At 39.9% G+C, this 16,037-nt stretch overlaps 1 protein-coding gene across 1 annotated transcript in view; it reads left to right on the top strand.

Annotated features, from left to right (window-relative positions):
• ANAPC4 (anaphase promoting complex subunit 4) overlaps positions 1-15,604 on the top strand; it is a 31,484-nt gene extending 15,880 nt beyond the window's left edge. Inside the window, exons 15-28 of the mRNA XM_006093267.2 lie at positions 10-61; positions 1,180-1,235; positions 4,336-4,382; positions 5,464-5,520; positions 5,859-5,915; positions 7,757-7,850; positions 10,826-10,923; positions 11,438-11,499; positions 11,578-11,616; positions 11,715-11,816; positions 12,620-12,694; positions 13,532-13,705; positions 14,372-14,495; positions 15,251-15,604. Coding sequence (XP_006093329.1) covers positions 10-61; positions 1,180-1,235; positions 4,336-4,382; positions 5,464-5,520; positions 5,859-5,915; positions 7,757-7,850; positions 10,826-10,923; positions 11,438-11,499; positions 11,578-11,616; positions 11,715-11,816; positions 12,620-12,694; positions 13,532-13,705; positions 14,372-14,495; positions 15,251-15,478 — 1,265 coding nt within the window. The 3' untranslated portion in view covers positions 15,479-15,604. The remainder of the gene's footprint in view (positions 1-9; positions 62-1,179; positions 1,236-4,335; positions 4,383-5,463; positions 5,521-5,858; positions 5,916-7,756; positions 7,851-10,825; positions 10,924-11,437; positions 11,500-11,577; positions 11,617-11,714; positions 11,817-12,619; positions 12,695-13,531; positions 13,706-14,371; positions 14,496-15,250) is intronic.
• Positions 15,605-16,037: the final 433 nt, after the last annotated feature.

Genomic DNA, 16,037 nt, shown 5'->3' with positions numbered 1-16,037 from the left:
TCCTTTTAGATGCTATTACTGCTGTGGGCTCTTTCATACTCAAGGCAAATGAACTTCTGCAGTAAGTATTGGGGATACCTGGCATCACTGACCTGACACCGTTTCCCCTTTCGCTTACAAATGAGAACCTAGCAAATTGTCGTGATTTTCTTAAAACCAGTTTTAAAGTTTTTGTGAAAATTATGCCTTGATTAAAATCAGCCGATAGCACAGTGGTCTCATAACATAAAGCAGTATTGTCCTGTCCCCCTATCCTTACCCCGGCCCTGTCTCCAGGACCTTTTTGCTCTTTATAAGTGCTGCTATTTCTAGTTTGTCTGTAGGTTACCTCCATATTTCTAAACTGTATTGATGGTTAGAGAACTTTTTTCCTTAACAAAGGAACTTTTTTTCTCTTTTTTTTCTTTTTGCTGCCGGAGAGTTTTGATCATGGGTTTTACTGGGTACGGAAAGGTTAATGATAATGACCCACCTCTCCAGCACTGTTATGAGGCTTGGAAGGGCTTCTGAGGTTTAGGAATGAAACATGCAGTATTATTTGCTTAGAGTAATTATCTTATAGGTGGAAGCTTAAAGAGATTTTTTAAATGATATATATTCAGAAACAGTTTCATCAACATGAAGGTGACTTCCACTTCTAATAGTTCATTATGGGGGTACATTTGTGTTAAGCACGAGGAAATTCAATTCTTGTGATTCGTTATTGTAAAGACAAAAATATTAACTTCCAAAAATAATATTCAGTGATATCGGAGGTGGTGACAGTACAGATTTATAATTTTCTGTTGGGGGTTGATGTTTTTTCTTTCTGACCATTTTTTTTTTAAATGAATAATGCTGAAACCTGATTTTTTTTTTCTTGTTTCTTTTATTTGCCACATTAGAAAAGGATTTCATGCTTTTATTGAATGCTAGGAGAGACTATTACATTTGTGGCAAGGCTGTTATAACCAGTTAGAATAGGAGTTATTTGTTTTATTTTTGAAAAGAATCAGGATTTGCTCTTTTGAAATTTTATTTTTAGGAGTGTGTGTGTGTGATTTGTAAAATCTGTTCTAAAGGCTTACATGTCATCAGATAGGATATAACAGGACAGTAAGGATTATTATATGCCACAGTGAAAAATGTTACATGAACCTATGTAATAATTTCATTTTCGATATATTTTTATCTCTTTAGAGTTATAGATAGCAGTATGAAAAACTTCAAAGCATTTTTTCGGTGGCTCTATGTGGGTAAGTTAAAGCATTCTTGTTATTCTCACACTTTTGTTTTTAAACTGTAGCAATATCAAGCTAGAATATTTACTTTAGTAAAATTTCAAATACCTCTGAAAGTAGAGAGAATAGTATAAATGAACCCCCTTTACCCTTCACCCAGTTTCAGCTGTTTTCAACACATGGCCAGTCTTATTTCTTTATACATCCATCCACCCCATGTCCTCTCAGATGTAACTTGTAGCATTGGTTATCTCTGTCGCTCACTGATAATTAGCCTTTGTTTAATGTATTTTTTAAACCTTATTCAAGGATATGTTTTTATTGATTTTTAGAGAGAGAGAGAGAGAGAGAGAGAGAGAGAGAGACGAAGGGGAGGAGAGAGGGAAGGTGGTAGAGGGAGAGAAACATCGATGAGAGAGAGAATCATCAGTCAGTTGCCTCCCATATGCACCTGGACCGGAGATCAAACCCACAACCTGGGAATGTGCCTTGACTGGTCATCAAATCTGTGACCCTTGATGCATGGGATGACGCTCCAGCCCACTGAGCAATACCAGCCAGGGCTAGTTAACCATTTTTTTTTTTTTTTACCTTGTTTAACCCCTTAGGTTAAAATAACATTTTTGAGCCCAGCCAGCATGGCTCAGTAGTTGAGCATTGATCTATGAACCATGAGTTCATGGTCGATTCCCAGCAGGGCACATGCCCAGGTTGCAGGCTCAATCCCCAGTAGGGGGCATGTAGGAAGCAGCCAATCAATGATTCTCATCATTGATGTTTCTTTCTCTCCCTCTCCCTTGCTCTGTGAAATTAATAAAAAGGTATTAAAAAATTTTTTTGAATACCTGTTATATATTAGGCATTGTTAGGTGTTAGAATTAATAGAAAAATAAGACACAGCCTCTGCCCCGAGTAGCTTATCTCCTGTTTTATACTTTGGTTTTCTGTCTCTAGATCTATGCAGTCCATATGGTAGCCACTAGCCACATGCAGCTATTTAAATTAGTTGAAGTTATATAAAATTTTATATTTAGTTCCTTCGTCATGCTAGACCAGTGATGGCGAACCTATGACACGCGTGTCAGAGGTGACACGCGAACTCATTTTTTTGGTTGATTTTTCTTTGTTAAATGGCATTTAAATACATAAAATAAATATCAAAAATATAAGTCTTTGTTTTACTATGGTTGCAAATATCAACAAATTTCTATATGTGACACGGCACCAGAGTTAAGTTAGGGTTTTTCAAAATGCTGACACGCCGAGCTCAAAAGGTTCGCCATCACTGTGCTAGACACATCTGAAATGCTCAGAAGCCACATGGTTAGGGGCTACCGTGTTGGCCAGCACAAACTAGAACATTTCCATCGTCACTTCCATTGGACAGTGATGCTGTAGCTAAATAGAATGTGGACACTTGTGGCCTTGTTTTTTTTTTAATCTCTACACAATCTTTGTATTTGTAGGTAATTAACATACTTACTGATATTAAAAATTTTAATGTTCACTTTACTGCGTGTGCATATTTTATTGAGGCCCATTTGTACTGTTTTTTTTGTGACCTCTCTTAAAACCTTTGAAGTAATCCAGCATACATTTTCTTCCAACATATGCAAAATTTAGTTATAAATAGAATTTATCCCCTATTTGTTAACAACTGCGCAAACCTTCAATTCTGATATTTGAAAACAAACTTCATACTTGTCAGCTTAATATAATTGCTTTTGATAAAATAATGTGGTCTGCAGATGTTGACATTTATAATTCTTAGATTTTTCTCAAAATCATACCAACGCTAGCCAGGATGGGGAGCCGGAGTGTTTCTCAGGCCAGCCTGTTATTTGATCAGAGTTGTTAATTAGAATGAATTACAGAAAACTTAGAAATAATTTCCTTTTACAGAAGTAGGACTTTGGTTTTACTTATAATTTTTGGAGTAATTTAGGCAGCTTACATTCTTATTACGTGTCTCTATGGTAACAAGAAGCGGGATTAGAAGAGGAGTAAATTGCCGCTCAGTCCTCGTTAGAGCAGGACGCTGTGGGAGGCACACTGGTTTGGGCACTGGGGCCTCATGGGAATCTGGCTCTGCCACCTTAGCTCTGTAACCTCAGCTTGCTTTTGTGTAAAATGTCATCCTAGCGAAAGCAGGGACTTCTTTTATACGCGGTGTCCCCAGCACCTGTGCTACGCTCAATAAATAATTTTGGGAAGGACAAATGAATGAATGAATGAGTAGAACTAGAGTATGGCTGGCTTTACCAATAATTTAGAAGTTTGAATTAAAAGTAGTTTTAAAATAATCTATATTCGCAGAAGCATGTCCAACATGCCTTTTCCTGACCAAACACAAGAAGCACATTCAGACACTGCTAAAGCACAGGCAGCATACTTCATGACTTAGGGGCACGTAACACAGCAAACACAGTGTGGATGAAGATAGCCACAGATACTAGGCTGTGTAAATAGACGTATATGCATACATGCACATGGATTGTAGTGCAAACTCCTTTACGTAGTGAATAAGCCCAAGGGAAAGAAACACGCCTGTGGTATTCTAAGGCTTTGGAGGAAAGGATTACTTGCAGATTTTAAGAGAGGAAACATCACCGGGGTAGAAGGAGGAATCCTAGCAAAAGCAGTCTTAGCACAAGGCAGCAGTTGTATTTGTTTGTCTGGAGTGGCGGTGGGTTGGTTTGAAGGAGCAAATGAAAAATAAGAGTTTAGCATGATTAGCCCAACCATTGGGAACCTAGAAATAGAAACCAAGTTTAAATTATTGACCCTTCAGGATTTAAAACATTTTTATTAAACTTACTGGGGTGATATTGGCTAATAAGATTATATATAAGTTTCAAGTGTACAGTTTAACACTACATCATCTGTATATTGCACTGTGTCTTCACTACCCAAAGCCAAGTCTTCCTTCACCATATTTGACCCCCTTTACCCTTCCTGTAGTTTTTAGAAGAAAGTAAGTTTTTCTTGGTGAAAAGAGGATGTTGAAAATGGAAAATTTGGTCCAGTGAAACACATTAGTCTTGGAAAAGCATCTATAATTAAAATTATGTTTGTAGTTTTTCTTTAAAGGTAGTTTTTGGATTTATATTTTCAGCAATGTTGAGAATGACAGAAGACCACGTGATTCCCGAGCTGAATAAGGTAGTATATAACGGTATATTTCTCTAATGTGAAATTTATGCCCTGGTGGAGCTCAGCTTTGCTAGTTGTCTTGGTATTCTTATTATACAGTTATTAGTTAATAGGCTGTCAGGCTGTAGACATGAGGCAAATCTTAGTAAGCTTTTTGTTTTTTATCTCACAAAATACCTTTATTATGGCTAATCTTATGAGATTTAACATTTTTAAATCTTAAGTACATTTTTATTTTCCTGGGAAATCTGGTACTTACATATTCATATTTATTTTCTTTCGACTATCAGGATTGTGACAGATAGCAGTGCAGTCTCTTTCCAGGAAGATCTTACAGATTAGGTCAAAGTTCCCAAAAGTGCAGCTCACTCATCCTCACCCCTCCCTGCCCAAACTGTCCGATCTGAATAGATTAGGTAATTTTGAGCCTGAAAAAAACAGAGAGCAGTACAATTAGCCTCGGTGGAATAAATAAGTAAAGGTTGCGGCTCAACACAAAGTAGATCTTCTGTGCTGTGGGTGCCTGGACTTGTCATCCAGGAAAGTTCACAGTTAGCTGTTCTAAGACATCACTCTTACCTTTATATTGGGAGATAAAACATGTTCATTGTTGGGGGACCTAGATGTGTGCTTTTTGAGGGCTGAAGGACCTGGGAGAGGTGACGGAAGGGACATTGCGAGAAGTAGAGGCCAGCGTGAAGTACGCAGTACTGTGGAGTGCAGCCCTTAGCTCAGGTGGAGGTGAATTACCTGGGCTTACCGTCCCCACTCCCACAGCAGGGACTGCACTGGGCCCAGCACAGGCCTAGCATGATAAGCAACCTTGGCCATGAGAATGTCTCTGGCTGTTGGAGTCTCTGATTGGAAATGGGCTTAAGGGTTTAATTACAGGCTTCTCAGAACCCGGGAATTTCATATGTTCAGAGTTATGTAATCTGGGCTTCTATTGATATTTCCTCACTGGAACTTTGTTTATTTGTCTTATGGCTTTTAGGAGATAGTAAAAAAAGTCACATTTATCATTACATGATATTTCTTTATTGGGAAGCTTTCTTTTAATCTTGATTTGTTTTCTTTTTGTTTTTGATAGATGACTCAAAAAGATATCACCTTTGTTGCTGAATTTCTTACTGAACATTTCAATGAGGTAGGAAATTGGTATTTCTATAATGCTGGTTTTTCTTCTTAATAATTGCAATAGAGTTGGGTAATGGTAAGTGGTCAAATTCAATCCAGTTTAATTGAAGGTCCTTAGCAGTTACGCTTTTAAAAATATTGAGCTAATTAATGGCAGTGTTTATTTATTTCACATATAGCCTATAAGTTGAACTTTTGTTTGATTGTGTGTCTTACAGTCCATGAAAGAAAAGAGTAACTGCCACTAACAGCTCTCTTAACAAAGTTTTTGGTTTAAATATAAGATTGTGTGTGTGTGTGTGTGTGTGTGATTTGATTTATTAATTAAACCGTACTTATCCTTTCTAGGCTCCAGACCTTTATAATCGAAAAGGAAAATACTTTAATGTTGAAAAAGTTGGTCAGGTATGGGCTTTGGATTTAATTTAGTTTTTTTTTTTAATTTTTGAAAACTAATTTTAAAACATTAGCAGTGTTAGTCTTTATTATCCAGAGTTTATGGAAAGTAATATAAGGCCAGTTATAGAGTAGCCCTGCCCTGTTAGTGAAATAAATAAAGAGGAGCAGTTTTTAAACATTTTGGTCTCAGAATCCTTTTACATTCTTAAAATTATTGAGGACCCTAAATAGCTTTTTTGTGGGGTGTATCTGTCAATGGTAGATATTATTAGGAATTAGAAATGAAACAATAAAATATTTCTTGATTCATTAAAAAATAACTTATTAAAAATAACAGTTCCATTACATGTTAATATAAATAATTTCAATGAAAAACAACTATCATTTAGAAAATATATCTTAGTAGATAGTGGCATTGTTTTATAATTCTGCAAGTCTCTGATGTCTGGCTTAATAGAAGACAGCTGGATTATCATATCTGTTCTGCATTTAATCTGCTGTTATATGTTGTTTTGGTTAATTACATAAAGAATATCTGGCTTCGTACAGGTGTGTGTTTGGAAAGGGAGAAGTATGTTAGTAGCGATTTAGATAATTGTGGGTATTCTCTGATACAGCACCAAATCCTGACAAGTGATAGTATATTAAAGGTTAGTTTGAATGTGGAATCACAATGTGGAATCTAAATTGCATCAGTGGACTTTTCGTTTTCTAATGCACTACAGATCCATTCACCTGCCTGGCTCTTTGAATGGGTCTGTCCCCCAGGCATGATTTTGTAATGTCATGTATTGCCACTAGAAAAATACCGGTTCACTGAGTTCTGCACATCTTTCATATGCCGACACCTCTCTTCATACAGAATCCCAGAGTCGGGTTTCATTACTGTCACCACCGGTCTCATCCGTCTTTAACTCCTGTGAAGCTGTCAATTACACTGTGACAGATACAGGATTTTCAGAATTTTAATTTTGGCATAAATGTTTAAATCTCATCATTGGCAACCAATACCGGCAAGTTGTTTTGTGTAAAGTGACAGCCTCACTTTCTTTATTTTCAAGAAAATATCTGCCAAGTACCCAAGAATGGATAATCGTCATTTTTTTGCCAGTCATTCTTTCATATAAAAATGTAATCCCATTAACATAAAAAAAGTGCCCGGCTACGTCACAGATGCGCTGTCCGGTGCTCTCCCTGTTGGTGTGCAGTAGAAGTGCCTTAGGGATGCTTCCTGGTGCTGTCACACAGGACATTAAAGAGACCTGTACTCCACGGTTGAGCGTTAATGAAATCAATAATTTCAATAGCTTCATCAGAGATGGTGAAACTGTGGGTGTGTGGCAAAGAGGAAGACAGTGGCGGCTAGGAAGGTTTGGTGCTACTGCTCAACGCTTGGTGACGATGCTGGGGATTTTCCCACGCGTGCTTTTGACCATCAGTGCAAGTGTCATTCCAGCGAAAAGGCACACAGCAGCGTGGCATCACTGTAAAAACAGTACCGACCTCACGGTCCCTGAAAGTGTCCGTGGGCCACAGGTTGAGAACTACTGCCACAGAGTAGATTGACAGTTACCTTTTTCAAATTAATTTATAGACTTACATGTATAAGCTTAAAATATGCTTCATGAAAATAGAACTCAAAATTTAAATTCAATTTACGGCCTGTACGTTTACAGCATTCTGATCTTTTAGTCGTTAGCAGTTTCTTTAGTTGCTTGATCACCTCCCTTAGAATAACAGCAGGGCACTTTCCAAGAGGACTTGGCAGTAAAACAGACTAACTTATTACATAGAAGAATGTTAAATGTAAACAATTTGAAGCCTGATTTTAAATTCTGTGTTTGTAGTACTTAAAAGATGAAGATGACGACCTGGTGTCACCCCCTAACACAGAAGGAAACCAGTGGTATGACTTCCTTCAGAACAGCAGCCACCTGAAAGGTATTGCATGGGCCCAGGAGGTGTTGGCCAGCGCGTTTATTATTTGAGACCAGTGCACCCACTCACAGTTTTGCTGAACCCTTGCTGAGTACTTACCTAAGTTCTTTAGATTTATCTTCTGTGTCCATTTTATTTGATTAGAGGAACAGTGAAAAAAACAAAGTGTATGACATTACCATGATCAAAAACACTATTAACTTCACTTTAGTAAGATTGCTTATTCTTAAGTATGATGTTGTCTGATTGGCATCTTACAAAAAATAGGATATTGCGAAGAAAACTAAAGAGCCTGCTAGTCAGAGGAGTCCGCTTGGCCGGAGCCAGTTTGTTGACTCCTAAAAGCGGACGCATCCGTGTATTCTCCTAAGGTTGCAGCTTTCCTGTTTCCTTGTTAAGCCTTCCATTTTCTAGGATCTTCAAATGTTGGTGTGGTAAAACCTTTCCTACCCAGCATTATTAGGGATGCAACACAAAACAGCAGCCATCCTATATGTCCGAAGATCACCATTTTAGATGAGAATATTTTTAAAGTGTTTCTTTGCTTTCTGAAAGAGTAATCTGACCAATTTAGCTATTTCTTAGATCAGTGGTTGGCAAACTGCGGCTCGGCTAACCGCGGCTTGCGAGCCACATGCGGCTCTTTGGCCCCTTGAGTGTGGCTCTTCCACAAAATACCGGTTCTTCCACAAAATACCGCACTTCTGCGCATGGGCCACGAAGTTTCAATCGCACTGTACGTGCGCGCCCCCACGTGGTATTTTGTGGGAGAGCCACACTCAAGGGGCCAAAGAGCCACATGTGGCTCGCGAGCTGCGGTTTGCCAACCACGGTCTTAGATCCTTATGGTAATAGCCACATACGTGTATTATCTTCAGTCCTGAGAACCTGTGGGGAAGGTCCTGTTATTCTCATTTTACTAATGAGGAAACAAGGCTAGAGAAGGCCCAAGCTCATACAAGCTAGTAAGTGATGGAGCTAGGATTCCGCTAACTACAGAGCCCGGACTCAGATGTAATCTCTGCCACTTGGATCTGGTTGCTGCTTATCCGAATGAATGAGTGAGGGAGGGAGGAAGGGAGAGCACGAAGCGGGAGGAATTCTCTGAGGCCCAGAACTTTGCTTATTGCTCTTGTTTTAACCCAGGGAGTCCATTCTTTTTCAGGGCAACAAATACTGGATGGGGCAAAAGTAGGTTTACAGTTGTTCGTGTGGAAAATAATACAATTAATAAAATAATCCAAGAATAAATTCTGTTTTGCATACTCACAACTGACAAAGCACATCTGACACCAAAATTAGAGGGTTTTTTCCTCATGAGACCAGTTGCGACACCGAGCGTGTGTCCCACAATTTAATCCTGACACCAGCTATGTGAGTTAGCGCCGGACGCTGCCGTTTAGAGGCTCAGCCCCACAGGCCGCCCCCACTTCTGACCTCACTCGCAAGTGTGGGGACCCCAGGCGACCCACGTTCCTGTCCCACTTGGCGACAAAGTTGCGGGTTCCCAGAACTCCCCTTCTTCAAGTTTGATAATTTGCTAAAATGGTCCACAAAATTCAGAGAAAGACCATCATCACTGGTTTATTCTAAAGGAACAGCCGACTAGAAATGATGCACAGGGCGTGGAATTGGCAGGGGGCACGGAGCCCTCTCCCGGTGCACCACCTCCCAGAACCTCAAGGTGCTCACCTCCCGAGGCCCTCCGAGCTCTGTTGTGGAGAGGTCCTACGGAGTTTTCATTATGCAGCCATGGCTGATGAAGGCATTGACCACTGGTGATTGAACTTAACTCCACCTTCTCTCTCCTTCCCAGATGTTGGGGGTTGGGGCTGAAAGTCCCAAACTTCTGAACAAGGCTTGGCCTTTTTTTGTAATCTGTAAAATGGAGAATATGATGCTTTCTTTGTACAAGTATTGTAAGCAGTAGAGATAACAGTTATAGCCCTGACTGGTTTGGCTCAGTGGATAGAGTGTTGGCCTGCGGACTGAAGGGTCCCAGGTTCGATTTCGGTCGGGGGCATGTACCTTGGTTGCGGGCACATCCCCAGTAAGAAGGTGTACAGGAGGCAGCTGATCGATGTTTCTCTCTCATTGATGTTTCTAGCTCTCTATTCCTCTCCTTTCCTCTCTGTAAAAAACCAGTCCTATCTAATAATAGACAAAGATTGAAATTGACCATACCTTCGCTATGCCTCCCATGGGCTAATCAGCGAGATATGCAAATTAACCGCCAACAAAGATGGCGGTTAATTTGCATACGTAGGCGCGAAGCGGCAGAGCGAAGACTGAAGGCGGCTCCGGCCGGAGTGGTACCTGTTTTCCTCCGGCACCCGGGACCCAGGCCTATTGCACGAATCTTTTCGTGCAACAGGCCTCTAGTAAAATATATTTTTTTTAAAAAACAGCTATAAAAAGAACGTAGCGTAGTTGGTGTCAGTAAATGCTAAATTAGATATTACTTTCTACTGAAAAAGTAGCCTTTTTACAAGTAAAGAGCTTATTTTCATTGCACTGGTTTCTGTTGAGGGCTGAAGGACCTGGGAGAGGACTCAAAATGGATAAAGGTCTGTTTTTAGTATCACAATCTTCCAAAACAGCACCGGACTGCTGTTGTCACACCACTGTGGCTAAGAAGAGAGAAGAATGAACTGTGTTTCATTATATGTCTTATGGTTCCCAAATCTCCCCTTTATTACAGCCAACAGAAACGCCCTGTTGGATTTCAGTGGGAAAGATAGCATGTGGAGTAACAGGCTGCTCGGACTCAGCTGTAGTCAGTGTGGTGGTGTCCAGTGGGCGGTCAGCAGGGGTGACGGGAGGCGGGGTGTTTTCAGTGAGGTGGTGTGAAGGGCTGACAAAGTGGCCAGGGAGAACTCCACCCTCACTTAAGCGGTGCGGGCTGGCTCTAATGACAGATACTTCCTTCTAATCATCTGGTCGACTATAGCTTTGTTTCTGTTTTTCTTTGAAACCAGAAAGCCCTTTGCTGTTTCCCTATTATCCTCGAAAATCATTGCATTTTGTGAAAAGGCGGATGGAGAACATTATTGATCAATGTTTGCAAAAGCCAGCAGTAAGTTCGAAATGCATGCCTTTGTGTAGGAGCAAGAACATCTATAGTGTGTGGCTCATTTATGTTAATGATCATAGTTATTAAGGTGAACCATAGAAAATGCGTTTGACTAACAAAGCTGGCAGGTTTATATGGTTCCCCCTAATATTTGCTCAAAGAGTTTCTTACACACATTAAAAACAAAAAGATGAAAGTGTTGGCATCTTTAGTATTTGGTATAAACGTTCTTAGTTACGGAGCTGTTGTGTCTCTTGTTTACTACCGAAGGGTGGGTGATTAATGCTATGAGACTACAGGGGTGGTTCTCAGGGGGCTACGTGCTTATCTCCAAGGTGCTTTCCAGCTCAGAATTGTCTCTCTCTTTCCCTTACTGTCATGACTGTCATTAAAGTTTCTTGTGTAAAAGGTTTGATGATATAGATGATTGTTTTACTAGACTTAACCAATGCTGGTCATTCACTTTCTGTACAGTGTTTTTCTGCTCTAATGATATTTTAAATTTTATTTTATTTAGGATGTAATTGGAAAATCAATGAATCAAGCAATCTGTATCCCATTATATAAAGATACTAGAAGGTAATTCTATTTGCCTTTTGGGTGGTATAATTCAGCAGCCAATTTAAAATTTTATTAATTTTTTCCCTTTTGTTTTAGTGAGGACTCTACACGTAGATTGTTCAAATTCCCTTTTCTGTAAGTGTGTGTTTCTTCCCTATCATGTGAACAATACAGTTTTGTCCTGTGCATTGAAAACTGCATAGCATGTTTGACATTAATTTTTTTCCCCTCAGGTGGAATAATAAGACTTCAAATCTACATTATCTTCTTTTTACTATTTTAGAAGATTCAATTTATAAAATGTGCATCTTAAGGAGACATACTGATATTTCCCAGTAAGTGTTCATCTGAAGTTTGAATCAGAAGAGATAAGATTTTATTCTTAATCATAAAACATACAGCTCCTCTTCCCTACATTTCAGGTTTTGCTTAACCTGCCTTATGACTTGTCCCTGAACTGTTCTCAGTCTTAGTTTTCATGTCACTAGATAGACGATGGTGCCAGATGAGGAAGCTGTATGATCCCTTCTGATTCTAGAGTATCTGGTTTTGTATTGGTGTATAGCAGTTACATGGAGGATGGTTTTTAGGCTTAGGAAAAATCAAGAGCAGAACACTCAGGATTACATCTCATGAACCTGTAGGAGTTCAGAACTGTACTTTGGGTTCCTTATAGGAAGGCCTTTTACCTGAGGTTGAGGATGCCTTTCATTCAACAAGATGCCTCACCCACAGACACTACTTTTGAGAACCCACAGGGAAAGTTCTGAAAGGTAGATCAGACTCAGAATGCCATTAGTATCTGAAATGGGTTTAAACCTGAATTTCCAGGACATACTGTGAGACCAAGGTGTGAAATCATTTGGTTGTTCCAAATGTCCTTAATTGTGTAAGGTATCCAGCTACTTTGGTGACCATAAGGTTGTAAATCAAGTTGTAATGTTGATGTTGGGTTTACCTCTCTAGGTGTTTAAGTTAGTTATTAGTGTTCTAGAGTGAGCATAATGGGATTTGGGTCTGGGATTTGGGATTTAGGTAGATACACTAACACTGATAATCATGTTCTTTCAAGCGTTTAGATTATTGGCTATCCGGGTTGTTCCACAAAGTCTCTCTTTCCCCCTCTTCTTTCTTCAAGATCTGTAAGCAATGGACTAATTGCTATTAAATTTGGGAGCTTCACATATGCCACAACTGAGAAAGTGAGGAGAAGGTAAATCTTGAATTCTGTTTGGAAGGTATATAAATATGTATGTATATGTTTTGTCCTGTGAATTTTAGGAATATAGTTAGACTCAGTTAAGTGATATATACCTACAAGGCCTCCCTTGCTTGCAACACAAGGGAGGGATTGCCACACACTGTATACTTGCAGAGAGGGTTGACTGGAACCTTTCCACCCTGCAGAGGGAATTTATGTAGCGGTTTCCTATAATTAGTACCTCTCAGCTCGTTCCCTGTCTGTTAAAAAGAAAGTAATGTGGTCCCAGGGGCACCTGGCTGAGGTTCTTGTTACGACCAACATTATTCTTCGTGCGCTGGGATTTTCTTAGGGTACGAAAGGGCAGCAGCACCTAAGTCATCCCTGCGGCTTTGTGGAGGACAGAATTGACACTACGCAGAGGCCGATCTTTTTCTCGCTCCTCACATAAAAGCATCTTACGATAACGCCTTAGAAGTTATTGTGTCTTCACATGTAAATCCTATTTTTACTTTCAGTCTGGTTAACTCAAAATACGTATAAGGAATCATTCATGGAATTTCCACAGGCTTAAGGCCTGACCATTGAAGCTGTGAAACAACCTTATAGATTTTTATTTTTTCACGATTACCTATTTTTAGGGCTTAGTTATATTTGTGAATAATCCATATATAAGTAAGTGTGTTTTTAGTGCAAACTAATGATATATTTCAAATGTTATTGTATAGAATGTCGCTTGACTTTTTTTATCATCAGGTTTTTTTTGCTTGGTACGAGTATGTTATGCATCCAATATTGTCTCTGTAGTTATGATCATCTTTCAGGTAACAAAACGTATTTCACTTCTAGCACCTACAGTTGTCTAGATGCACAGTTTTATGATGATGAAACTGTGACGGTAGTTCTTAAGGACACTGTAGGACGTGAAGGAAGAGACAGACTCTTGGTCCAGTTGCCATTGTCTTCAGTGTATAACTGTGAAGACTCTGCGGAATATCAGTTCACTGGGAATTACTCTACAAGGTAACTAACTCGTCAGTAAGTTCCTCTTTCTGATATCACGGTTACAATGTTTTCAATGTATGTCATCTATTCCAGTTCTTTATGTATGCTAGATAACAGTTAACCAGGGATAATCATACAGTCAGTCATATTTTTTATTTTAAAAATACTGGCTTTAACAGCTCTTCTGTTCCTTTGCTTTACTAGTAAATCAGTAGGTATGTGCTGGAACAAGGTTGGGTGTTATTTGGGGTGGAGAATGGGACTTCTGTGAGTTCTTTCTTCAAGAGCAGTGTTAATCCCACTTTATAATAGAATTAGTTACCCTAGATTGCCTTCAGTGTTTCCCTTCCTGACGTAGGGCCTCCGTAGCCACATGGAGAGGACATGGCCATTTCCAAGAGATGGCTTTGGCTGACTGAGATTTAAGAAAGCAGATCCTTTCTCTAATTTAAAAATGTGTCTATTTATTTTCCTCGAAAGAGAATAAAAAACCTTACTAAGAAGATATTTTGCTTGTAGTATTTTTGTAGAATATAGTATTTTTGTGTTTTTATACAGAGTCTGGTAAAATTATCTTGGGAATATCGGTAGAAACCGAGCCCATGGTTGACCCTGACACGCCCCCCTAGTAAACCAGGAGGTGATCCCCTTTTCACTCCTGGGTCGGTTTTTCCCGCTCTCTAGGCTAGATGAACAGTGTGGTGCTATCCCTACACGTACCATGCATTTCGAGAAGCATTGGAGATTACTGGAAAGTATGAAAGCACAGTATGTTGCTGGGAATGGTTTTCGAAAGGTGTCCTGTGTGGTAAGTGTTTGCAGATTGCTTACTAAGAGTAGTTACAGGAGGAAGCGACTGGATCCATATGGTCCTTTCAGGGCAAACTTTTTGTGATAAATTGCTTCTGTTGATGATGAGCTTGTTAGTCACCTTAGATATTTAGTTCTCTTGTTCTGAGAAAGCTTACTAAGTAATCAGTAACAAGTCTAGATTTTAATTATGAAATTGTTACTATTGCATGTGGAGATTCTTTTGTGCAAAATGAAAGCTTCAGTTTAGTGATTTTGTTGAACATTGATGGGAAAATAATCCTATATAATAAAACCCTAATATGCATATCAACCAAATGATGGAATAACCGGTTGCTATGATGCTCACTGACCACCTGGGGGCAGACGCTCAACGCTGGAACTGTCCCCTGGTGGTCAGTACGCTCCCACAGGGGGAGCACTGCTTAGCCAGAAGCCAGGCTCATGGCTGGTGAGCGCAGCAGCGGTGGTGGGAGCCTTTCCCTCCTCCATAGCAACGCTAAAGACCCCTCCGGGGATGTCCAACTGCCAGCTTAGGCCCGCTCCCCTTGGGGGGTCCCGGACTGCGAGAGGATGCAGGCCAGGCTGAGGGACGTTCCCTCCCCCCCCACCCCCCCAGTGCATGAATGTGGTGCACTGGGCCTCTAGTTTTCCTATAAAACCATTCTTTGAACTCCTGATTTCTAATTCCTTATGCATAATTAATTAAGCCATACATTTTAAAATTCTGTGTTTGGCCTTTTTTTTCTTCAGTTAAGCTCAAATCTCCGTCATGTGAGAGTGTTTGAAATGGACATCGATGATGAATGGGAGCTGGATGAGTCTTCAGACGACGACGAGGAGGCCAGCAATAAGCCTGTAAAAATCAAGGAAGAAGTGTTGTCCGAGTCGGAGGCAGAGAGCCAACCAGCTGGTGCTGCTGCTTCAGCGCCTGAGATAGTCATCAAAGTGGAGAAACTGGACCCGGAGCTGGACTCCTAGTCTTGGTGCCATTGTTTCGTATGTTCTCATCGTGTCAGAAAGGACACAGGAGACGGGCTCAGACGTCTTGAACCACTTTTAATTCTCTTTGTGTAACAAAGAAATAAACAGCAATTTTTATCCTCATTCTGCTTCATCTTCTCTTAGTGGTATAGTCACTGTGATAGACTTTCTTTTTGCTGAAATTCCTTTATATTACTGTGTGCTGAACTAGTGCTTAAAGAAAACATAAATTGTGAAGAAAAAGGTAGGTATTGGAAATCATTCCTATATCAGGAAGAAATTACAATTAAGTAGTCATTCACTGGAAGTTTTTTCTTTTTAATTTAAATTCTTTATTGTTTAAAGTATTACATATGTCTCCTTTCCCCCCCCCATTGACTTCTCCCTGGCCACTACCACTCCCCAGCACATGCCCTCACCCCCCCTGTTGTCTGTGTTCATTGGTTAGGCTTATATGCATGCATACAAATCCTTTGGTTGATCTCTCTCCCATACTCCCACCCTCCCCTGCCTTCCCTCTGAGCTTTGATGGTCTGTTCCATGGTTCTATGTCTCT

This window comes from Myotis lucifugus, unplaced genomic scaffold (assembly GCF_000147115.1).
Source record: "Myotis lucifugus unplaced genomic scaffold, Myoluc2.0 scaffold_112, whole genome shotgun sequence".
In the NCBI taxonomy this organism is placed as follows: Eukaryota; Metazoa; Chordata; class Mammalia; order Chiroptera; family Vespertilionidae; genus Myotis; species Myotis lucifugus.
Note: the sequence above shows the minus strand (reverse complement) of the source record. Positions and strands in the feature narration are given on the sequence as shown.